Source organism: Pseudorca crassidens, chromosome 5, assembly GCF_039906515.1.
Source record: "Pseudorca crassidens isolate mPseCra1 chromosome 5, mPseCra1.hap1, whole genome shotgun sequence".
Classification (NCBI taxonomy): domain Eukaryota; kingdom Metazoa; phylum Chordata; class Mammalia; order Artiodactyla; family Delphinidae; genus Pseudorca; species Pseudorca crassidens.
Window position 1 is genome coordinate 75,539,243 of NC_090300.1, and position 13,824 is coordinate 75,553,066.

The 13,824-nt window shown below is 52.7% G+C and overlaps 1 protein-coding gene across 2 annotated transcripts; it reads right to left on the reverse strand.

The window, feature by feature from the left end:
- Positions 1-76: 76 nt before the first annotated feature.
- On the reverse strand, positions 77-13,513 carry LRRC15 (leucine rich repeat containing 15). 2 transcript variants are annotated; one of them, XM_067738453.1, is made up of 2 exons: positions 13,377-13,513; positions 77-5,645 (listed from the first exon to the last, which is right to left on the reverse strand). In XM_067738453.1, the coding sequence occupies exon 2, from the start codon at positions 5,638-5,640 to the stop codon at positions 3,928-3,930; it is 1,713 nt and encodes a 570-aa protein (XP_067594554.1). In that variant the 5' UTR covers positions 5,641-5,645; positions 13,377-13,513; the 3' UTR covers positions 77-3,927. The 2 variants fall into 2 exon arrangements, with proteins under 2 accessions (XP_067594554.1, XP_067594555.1); XM_067738454.1 differs by lacking the exon at positions 13,377-13,513 and adding an exon at positions 9,442-9,569.
- Between the last annotated feature and the right edge of the window lie 311 nt (positions 13,514-13,824).

Genomic DNA, 13,824 nt, shown 5'->3' on the forward strand with positions numbered 1-13,824 from the left:
CAGCCTTGCATTCGTGTGACAAGCGTAGCATCAACAGTGAGATCCCCTAGCCAAGGCGCCCACAGTATCACACGTGTCTTGTGTATACCGTTTATTGCTGATTCTGCGCACCAAATCTGTTACAAGCAGCATCCAGGAAAGACAGACCCCCAACCTTGCCCACCAGGGCTCACACTCTATAAAACCTCGGGGGCCTAGAAAGCTCTAAACGCATCACCAAGCACCTGGGACTATTTGCAATGATTCTTTAAGCGAGGCGAAATTGATCTACTTTTGAAGGTAGCACGAAGGCAACAGGTTTGTGAGAACAATCTCTCCTTAGGTCAAGGAGAGAGCTCACACTGGGAGGAGTTTGGCCTGGAGGAGTGTCTGCCCCATGCCTCTTTGAACCACAGCGAAGACCTGCTCCCCAAGACCACCACCGGCTCTCCAGCAGCCCTGATTCAGTTCCGACTGTGGGATCTGTAGGCTGAATTCTTTGAGTGATTCATAGCTAAAGGCCGGGCTACCTCCAGTGTCCCTTTAGCAACTCTAGTTATCTAGTTATCTCTAGCTGTCTGCTCGCCACAAGCTTCCTGAGTTTGGAAATGATTCCCATCACTGCACTACACAGACATCTGAGACAATTGTATTGGTTCCCAGGAAGAGTTCTGAGAAGGGTGTTTTGCCTTTAAATTCTAACGAGGAGGAACAATATACACTCAGCCCAACAGTTCCCTTGAGAAAAGCCAGTTTTTCTTTAACGGGTGGATGAGTTTAATTTTTTCCTGTATTCACAAAGCGTTGGATCCACACAGTACCAGGTGAGGTTCCAATGGCTAAGACTATGGTATGGGGAGCAAGAGGACGGTGACTCCCATTTTCTTTGGTTGTGCAAAGCTTAAAGAGAGAAGGTAAAGCCACAGCCTACTGAATAATGTTGCGGAAGACAAGTGGTTTTAGACCCTCTCACATGTACTACTCATGCACAGGGGTGCTGTGAGGGTTAAAAAGAAAATGGCTGTTAGGTGTTTTGAAGGGTATCCATGCACAGCAAGCATTTTTGAAAAACAGTGGTTCTAATGGGCTTTTATTATCTTTCCTCCAACATTGACCCACCACTCCAAATGGAGTACTGGCAAGGGGAACTAGAAGCCAATGAGCAAAGGGGGAAAGTGAACTCAACTTTTGGGGGACCAAGCAGCTCACTCCAGCCCCAAGAAGTGAGCAAATGCATCATCCTGTTGGAAAGGAAACTCCACCCACATTTTCTGGCAGCTCCCTGACCGGACAACGTGGTTCAGAAAGACCAAAACGCCTGCCAAGGAAGAGGAGGCCCAGTGGCTCCTTCCGGTCCATGCTGATGGGAGAAAGGAACAGGCAAGCTCAGAAGGTCAGGCAAAGGGCCCACCACCCCCACGCAGGGTGCTCCTGTGGGGAGTCATCTGAGGACAGCTGCCCTCAGGCCACGTGTGATATCCTGGGCCAGACAGGAAGATATTCCAAGGTCATGGCCAATGCCATCAATACCCAGGTGTTCTGGGTTCCGCTTGGCAGGGCACGCTGGATGAAGAGGACTCCTTCTCCACCTCTCTGCCATCTCTGGCTCACTTGTACCCTTGCACAAGGAGACGTTGGAGCCTAGTTACAAGGAGCATCTTGAGGAATGCAGTGCCAAAACATGCTTCCTGTCTGGAGGCGAGCAAGCCAAGCTTCCCCTTTGGGCCCCAGGATCAATATGGCAGGCCACCATCAGTGGAATGGTGCCCGTGCCCCAAGTTCTGGACTCACATCATTTTGGACCCTGGCAAGCCTTGATACATGTCCGCCAGGTGCTATAAATAATTTGAAAACATTTTGGAGACCCAGATTCACCTTGGGGATACTATGTCTTTTGCCTTAACAGGCCCCATCTCTCCCAGATTCCCTGTGACAGAGAGTGAAAAGCTATAAAATGCACAAGTTCTTACACACTCATTTTGTTGGGACCTTTCAGCATCATGCTGTTAAGGCCCAAGGGAATTTCTTATTTGTCTTGTGGGGCAGAGGGAACTAGTAAAGGCCAGTCAGGATTGAGAGCAGATTTCCAAATCCCTGTAATGTTTGATGCAGCTCTTTCCTGGGCAGACACAGATACGGGAAATTCTCCATTTCACTGTTTCTACGTCTAAACTGGTATACCAGTTGTCCAGAGAAAGACATGCATCGTCCTGAGTGTACTTCCTTTATCAGTGTGAATATATATGTAGCAGGAAGGATGGTGAGGGCAGGCATTCATGTGACTGCAACTCTGGACCAAACAACTCAACTCTTGTAACTAGACCACAGGCAGGGAGAGGCTCCACAGAGGGCCCTGACCCAGTGTGACCTATCTGTGTACCCATGTTGCCTGCTGTGTATGAGAATGCTGAAATTCAGTGTCTAGCTGACTGTAATGTCGATGGAGAATTTTACCACAACCAGAGGGATTGCTGGGTTCCATTACACTTGGCTGTCCAATTAAAGGATCTCATCTCTGAGCTATTTCACTTTCCCAAACGGAGAGTGAAAATTAAAAACAGATATAGGCATATCATGCCCATAAAAGGCCCAGACAGAGGAGCCTCCAATGAGCAACAGACAGCTTGTTGGCAGGGTAGGGTGTGTGGTTGCACGGGCCTCTCTAGTTGAGATGCCTCTGACCTGGCCAAGCCTGGTGCTTCAAGGTCTGGGATTTAATACAATTTCCCGTCCAGGCCAGAGTGTACCTACATCGTCTCCTCCAACCCTGGCAGCTGGGCCTTTGCAAGGGCTGGCTGCAGGGGGAGGGCAGTGAGGGGCTCATCCTGACCCATGGGGAGCCAGTTCCCAGGTAAGGTCATGCCACCTCCACAGGCCCCAGTCTCCTCCAGTAACAGCTCAGGATGGAGGATCCTGGCGATGTCTCGTTTCTTAATTTGGGTGCTGGTTACACAGGTGTGTAAAGTTTGTGAAAATCCATCAAACTATACACTATCATGCTTTTCTGTATGTATATTACACTTCCATAAAAAGTTAAAAGAGAAAAATCCTGGGGGTGAACACGAGGACCCCCAGACACGAAATTGCTTTCTCCATCCAGTACCAATAAGCTGATTTTCAAGTTTTCCTGCGGGGCAGTGAGAAATTCTACATGATTTTATTCCTTAAAGGACTGAAATTTTCAAAGCAAAGTTTGCAGTTCAGAAATATCATTCTCTAAGCGGCTAAACTTGTTGCACCGGTGCCTTTCTTCCTTTTCCAGATAAAAATCACAAGAGATGCTGAGGGTAGTCCGGCCTCCAGGACCTGAACAGCCTCATTTTTCCCTTCTCTCTTGCATACCATCCTGAAAGCCAGGGCACTTGGCAGTTCTTAAGAGATCAGCTAAATGGTTTGAAGCCTTCTTCGAGGAGAGAAGTCACCTTGCCTTCAGGAGTAGGAAGTGAAGGGAGACCTTTCATTGAGGGGACAGGGTAGAGCCATGTCGCAAACAAGAGGAGCGAAGAAGGGGAATCAACTTACATAATACTTGGGAGCGGGGCTGTCCCGGTGGAGAACCATTGCTACAAAGTGGCAGGTGTGTAATAACTGCGTCTATAGAGGTTGGCAGGGGTACAGACGCAGGGAAGGTGGTTTTTGGAGGAGAGCTGGTGAGGCTTTAGAGGAGGGGCTTTCTTGAGAGAAGCCCAGGGATGTGAATTGGGAACACCGCAGGGTTTTTGCCACAGTGGGTTAGTTCTCCCTGTTGGTAAGAAGGCTCTGAAAGAACCTCTTCTATAGGAGAACCAGGCAGGTCAGGAAAAGGTGGGGACACCTTTCTCTCGGGGACCAGAGAGAGGGGGAGCAGGGGATGGCTCTGTGGACCCAGGGGTGGAGGCAGAACAATGAAATCCCGGATCCTCTGGGGGTCCAACTGTTCCCCAGCCCTGTCTCCAGCCTCTGCCTCTCTTAACACTCATTGGGTGCCTTCATCTGCATCAGGACTGCATGGTTCCTCTTCTTGCAGAAGCAACAGCAGATGCAGGCAACCAAGGAGCAGGCCAGGGCGATGATGCCAATCACAATGGCAGCAATGGTCAGCCCGCTCTGGGCCTGGGTCATGCCCCCCGTGTCACGGCTACTGGTGGTCTTGATGGTGGTCAGACTGGTGAAGTCAGTGGTGGAGGAGACGCAGGTGGTGTCGGAGTAGCTGGGTGTCTCTGGGTGGGTGGACACCTTGGGGACCACTGAACCCTGGACACTGGAGACAACATTGTCATCGATGATGATGAGGGACTGGCCTCGGACATTGGCTGGGCTGAAACACACCGGGGGAGTGTCTGTCCCCAGCCTGGCCTTGTTGAGTAGGAGCCAATTGTGGAGCGGAAGGATGTCTGAGTCACACCTCCAGGGGTTGTCATAGAGCCGCAGCTCACACAGCTTCCCCAGGTGATCGAAGATGCCCAAGGGCAGGTTCTCTAGCTGGTTGTTCTGCAGCTGGATGGTCCTGAGTTCATTGGCGTTGGCGAAGATGTTGCTCGGGAGCTGTCTGAGGCGGTTGTTCTGCAGGGAGATGTTCTGCAGATTGGCCAACGTGCGGAAGACACTCCCGTCCAGCTCCTGCAGCACATTGGTGTGGAGGGACAGCTCCCGCACCTCTACCAGCCCATTGAAGGCATCCGGGGAGATGTAGCTGATCTGGTTGTGGCTGAGGACCAGCACCTGCAACTGGCGGAGGCTGCTGAAGACATTGTCCGGGAGGGAGGCGATATGGTTGTCATAGAGCCAAAGCTCACGCAGGTTGTGCATGGGTCCAAAGATGCCCGGAGAGAGCTCCTTCAGGGAATTCCCGAAGAGCGTGAGCCGGTTGAGCTGGGGCAGCTGCATGAAGATGCTGGAGGGCAGCTGGGAGATGTGGTTGTTGGACAGATAGAGCTTCTGGAGGTTACGGTTGTTGTGGAAGAGGCCAGGAGACAGCGTACTAATCTGGTTCTGCTGCAGGGCCAGCTCCTGGAGGTTGCCAAGCCCGTCAAAACAGCCCATGGGGATGTCTGAAATCCTGTTCTCATACAGCCGGAGGACCTGGAGGTTGCTCAGGTGCTGGAAGACCCTGGGTGAGAGGTGGGTGAGGCTATTCTTGCCCAGATTCAGCTTGACGAGGCCCACCAGGTGGTCGAAGACCCCGTCGGGGATAAACTCCAGGTGGTTGCCGTGCAGCTGCAGCTCCTTGAGGTTGCTGAAGTGGGCGAAGTGAGTCGGCTGGATCTGCACCAGCTGGTTGCTGGACAAGAGGAGCGACTCTAGGTTGTCCAGGCCCTGGAAGACGCTGACGGGCAGAACCTGAAGCTTGTTGTTGGCGAGGCTGAGGTAGCGCAGTGAGCCCAGGTTATGGAAGGCACTGGGCGCGATGTGGGACAGCTCATTCTTCTCAATCCGCAGGGCGATCAGGGCCGAGACGTTGAGGAACGGGGATTCGTTGAGTTCGGTGATGTGCGTGTTGAGGATCTGCAGGCTCATGGCGTTCCAGGGCAGCGGGGTGGGTACCACCACGATGTGCGCCCCCGTGCACTCCACCTGGGAGGCCCTGGAGCAGGTGCACTCTCTAGGGCAGCCATGGTTGGCCCAGCCCACAGCCCAGGCGTGGCAGCCCACCAGCAAAAGGAGATAATGTTTCAGTGGCATGGCCTCTGCAAGGAGAGAAAGGGCACGAGTCAGGACTGCCTCACTGACGCTTCAGCTGTTTTTAAGCCAACGTCAACCTTGGGTGCCAAACGCTGGCTTGCCTTTGAACCCCATCACCACATACGCATCTCATGCTACCCGTGGTCTGGTCTGCAGCCTCTTCGTCTTCCCCCAGGCCTTCCTATTTCCATGCCTTTGCCCAAGCCATTCGCCCCACTTGGAGGGCTCTTCATCCTCATCCAAATCTTCCCCACACTTCTAAGTCTAGCTCACAGGCAGTCACCTCCAGGAAGCTTTCCAGGATTCCATGAGTCAGCTTTAGTTACCCTCCCGTGCAGGCGATTTTCCCAACTTCCATTACGGCCTAAGCCATAGCAGCCACACATGGCATTCACTGTGTCCCCGTCTGTCTCCTTCACTAGTCAATAGGTTTTGCAAGGGCAGGGATGTTTGTGTCCCGTCCCTATGAGCTCCTTAAGTCAGGAGCAGTATCTTATCCACCTCTGTGTCTCTCAGAGCACCTGGACTTGCTAGTTGAACGTGGCTTCCTCAGGAGGAACAGATAGGACACGAGATTAAATAAACAGGGCCTGAACCTGGGGGAAGATGCTGAGGCCACAGATATGAACACCTGTGGGGAGAAGCAGCAGCAGCCAGCAGAGCAGGACCACACTGCGATCTGGTGGAAAATACTGCAGGGAAGCTCAGCCTTCCGTCTCCCTGGGCCCCGCCGCACAGCGACCAGCACTGCCCCATCACCACCACCACCAACCTGCCCCTGTGTTAACCCTTTCACAGGGGCTTCATCTAGGTTTAATCCAAACCACCTTCCCAATAAAAGGAAACTATCCACACCACTTCCTGTCTCTCCGGAAGGGGCTGCTGTGGGTCGACCGACGTCTGGGGTCTGCCTTCTGGGTACCAGTCCCAGTTTCCAGAAGAAACATTGGGTGGCCTTGAGTAAGTCCCAGAAAACTTAGGGTAGGCCCAGACGCTCCCGCAGACATGGTGCTGATCTGGGAATGGAGTCAAAGTCATGGAACGTTTGGTGTTTGAGATCAGGTCTATACAAACAGAAAGTGGAGATGGGGGGCATGGGAACTGGGCCCTACATGAATATTTAAGGACCACAGATTAGCTGTTTGACTCGAATGAAGCTTGAGGCCTCCAGGCTCAGCTTCCTCATCTGTTAAGTGACAGTGATAACCTCTGCCCCCTCCTGAGGCCGCCATGAGGAGCAAATTGAAGAAAGGCTGTGAGGGTGTGTTCTGTGCAAACGTGTGAGCATGTGCCAAGCTCCCCTACAATGGCCCTTGCAGACTCTTGGAGGCAGGAAGGCCTCAAGGTGCTTTTAATCTTGGCATTCTTAGTCAAGGGACTATAGATTTCTGTGTGTGTGTAGGACACCTGTAACTTCCATCTGAGATTCATAGGGGTCTCTAACTCCCAAAGGGTTAAGACCTGCTGATCATGCATGCCCATCATTTTGGGGGAATGCAGGAAGCTGGGAAACTGAGGCTCAGAGCTTAAAGCCAGCATCTCCAGATTCCTGGATGAGAACCGTGAGTGTTACTGCAGTGCCTGTCCTTTTAATGAGCAAAAGTCCTGAGTCAGAAGAAGGAATTTCAAATGATGGCCTATAAGGCATAAACTGGCTGGGTGGAGAAGGTACTTCTCTGGCCTTTCTTTGTTCCCCTGAACTCATGGAATCCTGAGTCTAGCCCATAACTCAGAATAATCCAGGCTTCCCCACCTGGCCTCAACTCAATGCACCCCTCCCCTGCTCCCAACAAGCTTACTCTGAGGACAGAACCCAAGTTCATCCCCCACCCACCCAGGCCTTGATTGTTGCCCTAGTTACAGCCCATCCAAGCCCTGACCTGCTGTACTTTCCATCAAGACTCAAATAAGTATGTAGAACTGTGGAGAAATGAAAGAAAAACAACAACTTGACAATGGAGGCTAGATTCAAAGGAAGGGGACCAGATTAAGCTATGGACACATCTAAAAGAATGAACTTGTATAGATAAATGTGGGATCCAGAACCTGAGAGCAGAAAATGAACAGCTTAGAAAGGAGGCACTGAAAAAGTGACTTAACATCCACCCTTAGGTGTGAGGGCGTTTTACTGATGGTAGCGGAGAAAGAAGACTGCTCACAAAAGCTAATGTGATCTTAGGCTGCATTAATAGAAGTATTAAGTATGGAACAAAGGAGGTGATAGTCTTGCTTTACACCACCCTCATCAGTCCACACCTATAATGCTGTTCTCAGTTTCACCCTGAACTTCAAGAAGGCCAAAGACAAACTGGTCTATTGAAGGCCTTCTAGAGAACGGTAAGAGGATGGTGAGGGGATGCAGAAACCAGAACATCTGAGCATCCATTGAAGGAACTGTGGATGAATAGCAGAAAGAAGAGAAGATGTGATGAGCCTGCAAGCACTTTCTTAGTGTTCGTGAAGGGCTGCCCTGGGATAAAGCAAACAGCCTCAGTGTGGCTCTCGAGGTCGAAACTGGTACACAGAAGCTATGGGGTCACATGCATTTTAGTTCTTCACCGAAGACAGCTTGTCTGAACCAGAATGGACAACCTCATAAGGCAGTAAGCTCCCCATCCCTGAAAGTGTTCAAGCAGAAACTAAGCAGAAACATGGTAAGGAGCCTGGAGAGAAGATTCTACACCTGGTAGAGTATTGGACTAGATGACAGCTGTCCATCACCAAGACTTTAGGATTCTAAGGCTGAGTCCCAGGGCAAGGATATGAGAGCCATCAACCAGGACAATTGTGCCTGTGCTCCCAGGGGGTCCACGCAGACAGTTGTGGGTGTTTGCCCATCCCCTTGATATATGTGTGAGAGAGATCTACCCACTGGACTGACTTACAAAATGGGAAGCGTCTCTCCTGGTGATGAGCCGTCTAGCGCTTAATTTCTATGTACACTCCTACACCCAGGATGCTTCAAAATGGTGTTGCAGCACAAGTATTAGGGACTAAATTAAAGTGCCCGTAACCTGGAAAGCCCAGGGCAGTCTCTGTCTAGTTTCCCCATCCATAAATGAGGGTGTGGGCCAAGAACCCTCTGAAGACCCGTCTCAGACCTCTCTGAGCTTGCACTCCCCAGCTGGGGAGGGGGCATCAAGGCAGCCCCAGGAAGGGCCCACGGCCAGGGGTGGTGCCTCACGTCTTGGGAAGAGGAGGAAAAAGATAACTCCCTTATGGGAACAACTCCCTTATGGCAACAGAGCCACTGCTGTTTAAAACGAACCACACTCAGCTTAACGAATATTGCAAGAATTTGCAGATTTTCCCTTTTATAAATCCTCGTGTCTGCAGAGCCCACTCCAGCACCACATGCACTGCTTTCCTACTTTCCAGCACTTGTCACCTCCACGGCTGGCACTGACTGCTGCAAAGGACCTCCAGGGAGCCTACCCCAAACCCAGCTGCAGAGCCCTCAGGGGAGGGAGGGGCCGCAGGAGCAGGCTGGATAACCAGCCGGGCCCTTGGATTTCCAGCAAGTGTGGCCGGCGTCCACAGCAGCCTGAGGCCCTCAGGAGCCCAGCACACAGTGGACTAATAGTCCACGCTGCCCTGTACCGCTTGGCAGCCATGACAGTTAAAGGCCCACAAAGCTGCCCTAATTACACCCTCCTCCTCCAGGCAGCCAAATGCGTCCTTAGTCACTGCAGCGACTTGGTCCAGCCCCTGTCTTGGGAGGGGGAGCAGCCTGGCGTCTGTCGCTGGCCCAGGGAATTCACTGAGCCCGCAGACACACAGAAGGACAGACAGACAGCTCACCTGGGCACTCTGACGTGGTCCCTCCCCAGGAGTGGAAGCGCTTGGACCAGGCGCTCTGGCTCTGGTCTCTTTAGCAAAAACAGCCTCTATGACTCATGGGCAAACACGTAATTAGCCTCGAAGCCCTGAGCTTTGTTGGTTGGTGGGTTGGGACTTTTGGGTTTAATACCATCATCACATTCCTGAAACACGAGGTTCCCTCCGAGGAGACGCCTTCTTATTTCAATGCCATGGAGGAAAGCTTTTGGAAAGAACCTCAGAGACGGATGTGCTACTCTGTCTTAACTCTAAGTTGGAGTGTGAGGTTAGGTAAATTCTCCAGACTTCAGTTTCCCCTATTGCAAAGACTCCCAGGGGCCCTTGGCAGCTCTGATATCTTACCAGAGACAGAAAGGAGATTTGGCCTGAAGCCCCGCCATTCCCACCACCCCCTATAGGTCACGTGGAACCACCAGCAGTGCCACCTTCACATGGAGGCTTGAGGACATTGCATCCATCTTTTCAGGCCCACCTTGCTTCCAAAGTTTTCCAGGCAGGGCAATCCCACTTGTTAACTGGCGCATCTTCACACGGCCAAGAGCCATTTCATGGATCAGGGAGCTGAGAGGGGGGCCTTAGGGAGGCCCCCTCCCAGCACACCTGGGGAAACTGAAGCCCAGACAGGAAATCTCCCTCCGTGGCCTGTGCCCTCCCCACACAGAGATCTCCCAAACCATGGCCTCATCAGCGTTGAGACGTGGCCCCGTCCTCCGAGGGAGATGCCAGGCCTGGGGCTGTGTTGTCTCCCCTGCACACAGCTGGCGTCAGCCCCAACCAAGGCGCTCCTCTCTGCGCGGTCCAGCGGGTCTGAAGCCACTGTCTGAATGAGAGGCTCACTGTATCCTGCCCTCCACGTCTCGCTTGAAGGGGGTAACCACTGTGTTCCCCAGATCAGTACGTAAATGTCGCCTGGAAGTGCCTGGGAAACTCGCTTGATAGAACCGAACTCACAGCACTGCAGTGATGAGGACTGCACAAATTAATGCATGTGAAGCCCTTAGGCTTGTTCTTGGCCCAAAATGAGTACCCGATAAATGTTATTTACAATTATTGTTCATCTTGTTGAGTAAAGTCAGAATCTCTGGAGGCTCGACCCACAGAGCTCCTGATCCCTAGGTCCGGGAGGCAGGGGGAACAGCCCAGGACCCTGCACATTTAACAAACGCCCCAAGTGACTCTGATGCAGGGGTCCACAGCCCACACTCGGAAGCACCACTGGAGGCCTAGACCAGCTGGGACCCCATGCTCCTGACCTATGTCATTTACTGCCAAGACAGAGAGATTGAACCCTGGATTGGGGAGGCTAAAAGTCAGGCCATAGACAGGTCCAGCCCCCTCTATCGATACGTCCTTCAGTGGCCCTTTCTCCATCCCTGTCAGAAATCTGGGGTCTGAGCTAAGTTGAACCCAGCAGTAGAGGCTGCTCCCAGAAGCAGCACTTAGAGCCCAGGGCATCAGAGATGCCAAGGCCTTTTGAGCCCATCTGGTCAAACCATCTGGTCATTTTGTAGATGGGAAAACTAAGGGGCCCAGAGGAAGTAGGAGCCTTGCCTGGGCTCACACAGTCAGTGGAAGATTCCAGACACCCAGATCAGGACTCTAACTAACCATAGAGCTTGGTGGTCCCCCTGAACCTTATCATGAGGCTTTAGGACCTCATCAACCACGTGTCCAGCTGTGCCTGGATTCGGGGAAGAGGTGGCTTCTCTCCCTCCATTCTAAAATGATCTCAGGCTCATCTACAATCTACCCTCCAGCTGCCCAGCGTGATGAGTCAAGGTCAAGTGCCTCTCCCAACTCCCAGGCTGCATGGTTTGAGAGATGTTCTTCCTCAAGGCTGCTCTGATGCTCGTGTTTGCTCAGTTTCACCTGAGTGGCTTGGAGGAGTGGATGGAAGAACAGAAGAGGTTGTTCAACCAGAAGGGGGTGATCCCATCGTCTCAACACACAGCCCGGCTCAGGGCTCCACCCCAAACACATCCTGGAGCCCCAAGGGAAGAGCAGCCGCACCCTCATCCTCCACCTGCCTCAGTCACCGACCCCATCTCTCATGGCCCATCAAGGTCAAAGTTCAGTCCATTCGTTTAGAAAAGGAAATGAGTACGAGGAAACAAGTCCTTTCCAGCCCTGGGGTTAGGGGAGGTAGGGCTTCTGGCAGAGGCCAGAGCAGGGCTGGAATTAGCTTGGCAGAAGTGGCAGGACATACCGACAAACTCGCCAGCCGAGCAGGGAGACGCTTCCACTCGGGGCTTTTATTTTAAAAGCCATGGGCTACAGCCCCCTTCTCAGGGTAACACCTGGGGGGCCCAACTTAGGTAAAATGGACCAGTCCCTCATCAAAGCATCTTGACAGAAGTTTCTAAATCCTGTGTCCCCAAAGCCCAGGGAGGCAGTGAAACCAGAAGCTGCTGTCAGTCTTTCGCGGTCAGGATTTAGGGAGGCAAACTGCCACGTGTAGTCACAGCCGTGGGAGTGTTTGCTGGCAGGACCGAGCAGGGACAGCTTCTCTCCCAGCTCTCCTTATTTCTCCACATCTGGACCTACTTCCAGTGGCAGCCCACCCCCCTCCATTTACTGAGCAAGCCCAGGTAGTGTCCCCAGCCCTGGGAGAGCCTTTCCGTGCCCTGACTTGCTGCAGGGTCTGTTCAGAACCCTTCCCCGCACCCCGACCTCTCTCACATTCTTGTCTCATCCCTGCAGAGCCCGCCCAGCTGACTCAAGACCACAGGCAAATAGGACTGTCTGGCCCTGAACGTACCCCAGATGTTCAATCGATTCAGAGTATAAGAAGTGACAGCCATTAGAGAATTTCTAAATTACAGAGCCAGTGGCACCAGCACTGGTTGATATGGTGATATAATCCTGAAGGAGAAGCCAGAGCGTGACAGACAGGCATCCAGCACCTTCAGCCTGAGTGACGTGTCATCCAAGAGAGAGTCGCAACCTGCCCTGAGGTCACACACTTGGCCCTGGAGGTAGACTGGCTCTCTCACACTTGGCACGGTGGGAAGCTCTAGAAAAGTCCTGGTTTTCCACAGGTGGTTCCTTGGCCCCGCTCCTGCCTCTACATTTGAGCAGAGAATCTGGTAAAGGTTCAACAGTCACAATTTTAAATGCAAACCAGCTTCATCACAAATCCATCTCCAGCCCTGACTCTCCCTTCCCAAAGCCGTTAGTGGCCAAGGCAAGAGGGGAAAGCCGCCAGAATGATGGAGTCGCCTAAGCCACACACAAACTTAGAATCTGGAACAACCCTGAGTCCACAGCCGAATTCCAAATTGGAAATCCAAACCAGGCGCCAGCACATCTGCTGAAGCCACTTTTGTAGCAACTAGAAGTCAGTCTATGAAAAGAGGACAGCTCTGTCACTTGGGATACCCCCATTGGTCCTCAACAGACCCAAATACAGGACAGGCCGCTGGTGGCCACCATAGTAAGTGCTGGGGAAGAGGACTTGGGTTCAAATAACCTGGATCTTAAAAAGAGAAACTCTTCTCCCAGTGGAGCTAGTATCCCGTAAGAGGTAAGCTCGATGGGTAACTGGTGTGATAATTTGAAAGTCAACTTTCAAAGTCAACTTTTTGCCGGTCTAAAACATCTTCTCAGTGTCCCAGGTCGACATCCAGGACGGGTCGGGACAAAAAGAGTAAGAGGCTGGTCAGGGATCCGCAGAGAGGGGCTGTGGCCCCAGGCACCTGGGTTCGGCCACGTGCCCCTCCAGCGCAGGCTGCACCGGCCGCGTTCTGAGAGCATCCCCAGGCACCGCGCCAGCCCTGCCCCTTCTGGACGCTCTTCCCCGGGGAGCGGGGTCAGCAAAAAAGGAGGGGGAGGCTAGCCGGGTCCTTCCAGGCCGGTGGGAGGGAGGGAGGAGGCAGGAGGCCAGCCCTCCTACTTACCAGCAGCTCAGAGCCCGCCCGGCGGCCGTCAACCAGAGGGAGCCAGAGAGGAGGACGTGGGACGGCTCACTGCTGCTGCAGGAGTGCGGCTCGCCGGTCCCTCCTCGTATTTAAAGGATGCCCGGCGTGAGTCACCGCCAGGGGCAGTGTCGGCGCGGTGGCGGGGAGGGGCACGCGCGCCACTGCAGCACCCCGACGTGCGAGGACAGAGAGGTGCGGTGTCACCCAAGGAGGCAAGCCTGTGCGCTCAGCGGAAGGGGTTTCCTTCTGCCAGTGTTTTGGATTTTGTTTTTCTTTTTTAAGAACACATTTTCCTCTTGTCTCTTTTCCTCCAGTGTTTCTTTTGGAGACTCTGCTGCATTGGCCGCTGCGGTTCTAGAAAAGATATCCGTTCTTTTCCTTTTAAACTTTCTATTCGGAAGTAATTTCAAATTTAAAGAACATTTGC

What these genes read in the sequence shown, in the direction of transcription:
- LRRC15 (XM_067738453.1), bottom strand. Translation starts at nt 5,640, where the DNA reads ATGCCACTGAAACATTATCTCCTTTTGCTGGTGGGCTGCCACGCCTGG.